The 6,689-nt window shown below is 47.5% G+C and overlaps 1 protein-coding gene and 1 pseudogene across 1 annotated transcript; one reads left to right on the forward strand and one right to left on the reverse strand.

Moving 5' to 3' along the window:
* Positions 1-674: 674 nt before the first annotated feature.
* Positions 675-813, reverse strand: LOC123109275 (uncharacterized; annotated as a pseudogene).
* A 2,061-nt stretch (positions 814-2,874) lies between these two features.
* Positions 2,875-3,949, forward strand: LOC123108260 (cysteine proteinase inhibitor). Its single transcript, XM_044530084.1, has 2 exons — positions 2,875-3,186; positions 3,394-3,949. The coding sequence occupies exons 1-2, from the start codon at positions 2,944-2,946 to the stop codon at positions 3,655-3,657; spliced, it is 507 nt and encodes a 168-aa protein (XP_044386019.1). The 5' UTR covers positions 2,875-2,943; the 3' UTR covers positions 3,658-3,949.
* Positions 3,950-6,689: the final 2,740 nt, after the last annotated feature.

The following is a 6,689-nucleotide window of genomic DNA, read 5'->3' on the forward strand; positions in this document are numbered from 1 at the left end:
AAAAAAAGAGTGGGGATGAATTTCAACGAAAGAGTTGTTGTCAACAGAAAGGCGGCTGGCAGAGATTAGACTCTTATCAGCTTCAGGGACATGAAGGATGTTTTTAAGAACAAGATCACGTTCAGGGGTATATATATATATATATGTGATTGACCAATGTGGGCAATAGTCATACCTGATCCACTAGCTGCGTGGATTTGCTCGTTCCCAGTGTAGCGATCACGAACTATAAGATTCTCTAGATCTCCTGTAATTAATGTGATCTATCGTGCCGCTATCAAGATACCAGTTGGTATCAACTCCATACTGGGGGGCCACCATGTTCGCCGAGCACTGATGTTGTTGCTCTTCCCCTCCCTAATAGGAGGAGTCATATCTCTTCCCACACTTCCATGCTGGGTGTCCAAGCTTGCCACAGATCTGTCACGTAGGCTTAGCAGAGGGATTGTTGTTGTAGTTCCCGCCGCTGCCACCACCATTGCCACCGCCTCCCCCGTTTCCACGGTTTGGCAGCTTGGAGAAGTTACAGTTGTGGTCACCGCCGCCACTGTCACCTTGCTTGTTGGGGAAGCCACGATCGCAATCACCGTTGCCGCCGTTTGACTTGTTGAAGCGCCCGCGTGCCGCCGCATTTACAGACGACTGAGAGGACCCACCACGCAGATTCATGCGAGTCTCGAAGCTTAGGAGCTGCGAGTACAGCTCCGGAACCCCGACATGCTCGACCCTTGAACATATGGCAGATACCACGGGGTCGAACTCCTCATCAAGTCCAGCGAGGATGTGAGAGACAACATCTTCCTCGTCCACCTTCTTTCCTGAAGCAACTAACTCATCACAAAGTGTTCTGACCTTACCGACGTACTTAGCGATGGAGAGGTTGCCCTTCTGGAGGTTCTCCAGTGCAATCATGACGTTGACGGTCTATGCGCGGGTATGCGACGCCAGCATCCCTTGCACAGTATTGCACAGCTCAACTGCGGTGTGGCACATTGCAACTTGGATGGCCATCTCGCGCGGCGGCGTGGTCAACAGGTAAGAGAAAACCTACTGATCTCACGCATACCACACGCCGAACTCCGGGTTCGGAGCCTTGGACTTGGTTTTGCCGTCGTCGGTGGTGACCTCAATGCTCATGAGTGGCACCACTTGCTCGACGTCGAGGAAGGCCACCATCTGCGCCCCCCGGATGGCCGAGAGTACGGTGCCGCGCCAGAGTGCTTCATTCCCTCTCGTAAGCTTCTCGGTGGCGATGTGTACAAAAGGAGACGAGGGGAACAAATTTGTGGAGGAGCTCGCCATGGATGAATCCGATGTAGTCTCTGATTACCATGAAAGAAAAGGTGTTAAGCGTTTGATGATCTGCATCAGGAACGCATACGTGTTAATATATAGGACAGAAGATACATGCGATTGATGAGGTTGTTGAAGTCTTGACCTCTAGTCCAAGCTATACAAGATAGGACAGACTTGCTAACAACCTCCTCGTATAACTCACGCATACACACGCATATACACGACTTGTACAAGTTGACACGCTACAACCTATCATTTAACATCCTCCCTCAATCTTAACATGTCAAGGTTCAGATTGTTCTTGAAGGCTTGAAGTTGTCGAACTTGTAGTGGCTTAGTAAAAACATCTGCAACTTGGTCTCCGATTGAAATAAACTTTATCTCCAAAAGTTTTTGTGCAACTCTTTCACGAACAAAGTGAAAGTCAATTTCTATGTACTTTGTCCTAGCATGAAATACAGGATTTGTAGATAGATATGTTGCTCCAAGATTATCACACCATAAATATGACACACGTGGTCTCTCAATGTTCAATTCATCAAGAAGTGTCTCTACTCACATTACCTCAGCAGTAGCATTTGCCAAAGACTTGTATTCAACTTCAGTGCTAGAGCATGAGACTGTTGCTTGCTTCTTTACATTCCATGATATAAGATTCGAACCAAAGAACACAGCAAAGCCTCCAGTGGATTTCCTGTCATCAGGACATCCTGCCCAATCTGCATCAGAGAAAGCACTAACTGTTGTTGAAGGAGATTTACATATTGTCAAACCAGTTCCAGCATTTCCTTGAATATATCATAGTATTCGCTTTACAGCTGTCCAGTGAACAGAAGTAGGAGCATGCAAAAACTGACAGACTTTGTTGACAGGGAAAGATATATCCGGTCTTGTTAATGTTAAGTACTGAAGTGCACCAACTGTGCTTTTATATTTGATTCCTTCTTCTGGACTTAGTAACCTCCCTCATGCAATGACAATTTTTCAGTGGTTGACATAGGTGTCTGGAAGGCTTATAATCTGTACACGACTTGTACAAGTTGACACGCTACAACCTATGGTTCAACAATACGTCCAAACCCTAACTCTCTAAGGGCAGAGTAGATGAAAATCAAGAGTGCACGAACCTTGCTGAGGGATCAGCCATAACTGCAGGACAGAAAAAAAAAATCGATCGTTGCCAAAACCAACGCCGGGATAAAACACCGCTCGCTGCCGAAGCCAGCGCCGGGACAGAAAACTTGGACGAACCTGAAATTGTCTCCTGATCCGGTCAACAGCCAAGTTCCTGATGCATGTGCACCAGAAGAACCAAACGCAAAACGCGAGAATAAACAGCCCGCGCCGGCGCCGCCGCCGGCGCAGGAGCCTGCATGCATGTTGCTCCCGCCAATCGCCTGAATTGGATGGCGCGCCGGATTGACAGTTCGTGCGACGTACTCCTGCTCGATCCGGCCTGGCCGTAGCGTGAGTCGGTCGGTCGTTTCGTGTCGGGTTCGGAGCAGGGCCGTGGTAAGAAAAGAAATCAACTTTGTAGTGTACGAGTTATAATCAAATTCTACGTACTAATAAATAGTCCTGCCCGATTGCCATAGAATAGAAATCCCCTCCTGAATCAGCAGCGTCCACAGCCGCCCAGCTGAATCGATGGAGATGTGGAGACATCGAGTCCTAGGATCGGTGGCCACCCTGCTCCTGCTACTCACCCTCGTCCAACCGTTTACTCTGAACCAGATCGCGGAAGACGCGCCGCCGACGCTCGGAGGCATCCAGGACTCGCCGGGGCCAGAGAAGGTGTACGGAGGCATCGAGGACTGGCCGGGGGCAGAGAACGACCTCCGCGTCGTCGACCTCGCCCGCTTCGCCGTCTCCGAGCACAACAGCAACACCGTAAGCCCTCTCGATTATGACCTCGAGTATTTGGATATGATGTTTAATTACAGTGCTGGGTGCTCTCCTAGTTTGCCAGATTTTATCTCAACCAAAAAAAGGGTTTGTCGGATTTGAAATTACCAATAACTATCCAGTACTTTTGGGCATGAGTGACAATGTTTCTTTTTAGTTGGATCAATGATCTTGGCGCTGCTCCTGTTGCAGAATGCTGTGCTGGAGTTCCGGAAAGTGGTGAAGGTGAAGCGGCAAGTTGTTGAAGGCATGATGTATTACATTACAATCGAGGTGGATGAAGGCTGGGCAAAGAAGCTCTATGAAGCCAAGGTTTGGGACCGGCCGTGGCTGGATTCCAACCCCAGGAAGCTCTCGGAGTTCAAGCCGGCAGAGGATAAACTATGTACCTTGTTGCGTAACATGCCTGCTTTTCTGCCGAGGTTGAATCGTGCAGGCTGTATTGAATATAAATAACTATGTTCAAAAGTTTCTTGATCAATCATAATGGCTATGAGTGAAGTTCCAAAAAGGCTTGTGATGTTGTCAATGTGGATATTTATCATGGGATAGATCCCTTTCACCCTTTGTTTCTCCCAGGGCCCTGCATATATATACTCTATCTATAGAACTGTTCATCATCCATGCATGATGCATCATTAGAGACTAAGACACATGATGTGTATAAGAAGAAGTTTAGATTTGATTAATCCAAAGCTGCTAATTTCAGGGACTTCACAACTGTGCAAAGATCTTCACATACGGTTTAGATGGAGTGCTCTCTTGTGTAATATCTTTACTTCTTGCAAATTGTTTTAACTAATAGAAGAGCGTCTCCAAGAGAAAAGGCTAATAGAAGAGCGGATGCGGACTATCTCAGCTAGAGCTCATATAAGCTCGGGTGAATAGTAAAATTCGATAACAATGAAAAAATAATCCGAATCTTCTTTTTGTGGCAAACGTTGATGAATGTTTTGGGTGCTTGCAAAGTTAAATCACCACTCAAAACATTTTGTCAATGTTTGGCATAAAAAACCCAGATTTTTTTCATTTTTTCTTTAGATTTTACTGTTCATACCCGAGCTCATATGAACTCAAACTGAGAAGGGACTTTTCGATAGAAGAGCAAAAAACACAAAACCGCAATTCCATGGATCATTATTGCACTTGACCACCACTATCGGGGTTTGAACCAAGGAGCCACATGTTTTGCACTAAGAGCATCTCATTGCCAAAAGCTATACTTTGAGAGAGAATTTTGGTTTCAGGTACCAGATAACCTAAACCTTTATTTTTCTCAAAATAGTTTTCTATGCCTTATATTGTTGCACTTTTCCCTATTATTTACTCTAGGAAAGGCAAACTCTCAGTAAAATTGAGGAGTTGCTCGCTTCCCACAATAATTGCCACGCTGCCAGCGCATAGCCCAATTCGACCATCACCGGCTATAAATCCTGGTGCCACACCCCCAAACACTAGCCCACACCGCCCTCAACCCATTTATGGCACCGCCTCCACCTTCCCCGATCCCGTCTGCAGCTGACGCCCCCTCGAACTCGAGGTCATCACCGTTCTCGAGCACCACCGCATATTGAGCCCCACGCCGCCTCCCGGTGTTTCTGTATCGCCTTTCCCAAGCTCCAGCCCACCTCCCGTCGCCTTACGCATTGTCTTCTCTGTCTCAAGCTCTCGCTGCCATGGTTCGTGAGAAGGTGGCCACATACAAGATGATTATGGTCGAGCGGGGCACGGATCTCACCTTGAGGAGTGTGAGTATGTCGCACGACACACATTGTCTCCAGCGAGCATCCATGTTCTTGGAGCCGAGCTCGGGGGAGGAGGGCATGGAGGTAGACCCGTCCATTGGGTTCACCACCACAGGGTTCGAGGTGGTCGATGCGGCGGCCAAGGGCGGCGGTGAAAGTGCATTGTCTCAAGTAATGTCTTGATCGATGTTGATGGCAACATGATTAGTGAGATATAAGGTCATTTTTCAAGTTTATTTCAGGATTGGACTCTCGGTGATTGTCTACGGATGTGGGTGACCCTATTTGAAAAGGAGAAAAGGAGGTCGTTTTCGGAAGACTTGGAAGTTGTTTGGTTTATTTCAGTCGTAGGGAAGCCGCACTACAAAGAGGAGACGCAGTGCTGAGAGTGTTGTGGATCATTTTCAAATACATAAAAGCCATCCCCACCTTGCCATCTTTGCAAAGGGTAAAAACCCAAGTCAAGACAGTTGATGCAGGGACCTTCAAGTGCCCGAGGCCTTGGAGCTTTGGGTGCCTAGAGTCACGAGAGAAGAAACGGTATACAGAGCTCCCTCTAGACGGGTTACGTGCCCGAAGTGGGTATTTTCACCTGCATACCCTAGGTGCCTGGAGTTTCTAGTCCAGGTGCCCGAGCCTCGGTGGGTGCTTCTCTTGTGTGCAATCTGAGCACCCGGAGTCCCAGCGGGGTAACTACTCTTTGACTTGGGGGGAGTGGGTATAAATACCCTTATTCTTCTACCTTTGAATCTAACTTCACTAAGAGCTTATCCACCATTGTCCAAACACTAAAATCTCATTTACTTCCTCCCAATCTGCCCAAACAGTCTGATTCTTTCGGGATTGGAAGAGGTTCACTCATCTACACTTCCACCAAAACCGGTTTGTGATTTCATAAATAGTTTGTCGTCAACACTTGTTGCTTTGGAGCTTGGGATCCTAGGCAGTTAGAGGTTACTCCAGAAACCTTGCTTGTGGTGTGCTTCAAAGAAGTTTGTAAAGATGTGGTGGTTGCCTTCCAGACCACCACCAAGTAAATCGAGGCTCATCCGTTGGGGGTGAGTCGAAGTGAGAATACGGGAGCCACTTGGTGGTGTTCCGAAGCTTTGGCTTCGGCACTGCTCCAACAGAGATTAGCTCTCCCTAAAGAGTGTGATCTTCAGTATGAAAATCGCGTCCTCAACTCACTTGTGGTCGATCCTTTCCCTTTCCTTTACTTGCTTTGTATGCTTGTTGACTTGTTAATCAGGTTGTTGCCTAACATACATTGCTTTGACATATAGGTTGTGTTCATCTGGTTGTATATCTAGAGAACCTACTTTGTCCGCAGTTTCTTAAAACTGAAAGATAAGCATAAAATTTATAGTCTCCTATTCACCCCCTCTAGTTGACTGTATTGATCCTTTAAGACGACATCCACCTCCCATCGATGGTCAAGGCGGATGCGGTGTGATGTTGCGCGCAAGCCAATGAGGCAGGGAGCAGTACCGACACGCGGCCAAGGAGGAGGAGCATCGGTTGGCGAAGGCGGCTCGAGCCCGAGAGTGCCAATGCCGATGGCGTGGTTGCGCTTGTGGCAAACCCAAAGATCTTCATCAAGAACCACGTGGTCTTCGTGTTTTTGGAGAGAGTGCACATGATGAACACGAATATCACGAGTGCATTCGTCACAGCATCGAGTTTTGTATGATGACATTGAAAGTGAAATGGCCAACAAGTGAGAGAAGGATGAGTCTGGTGAGT

The sequence above is a fragment of the Triticum aestivum genome, chromosome 5A, assembly GCF_018294505.1.
Source record: "Triticum aestivum cultivar Chinese Spring chromosome 5A, IWGSC CS RefSeq v2.1, whole genome shotgun sequence".
NCBI lineage: Eukaryota > Viridiplantae > Streptophyta > Magnoliopsida > Poales > Poaceae > Triticum > Triticum aestivum.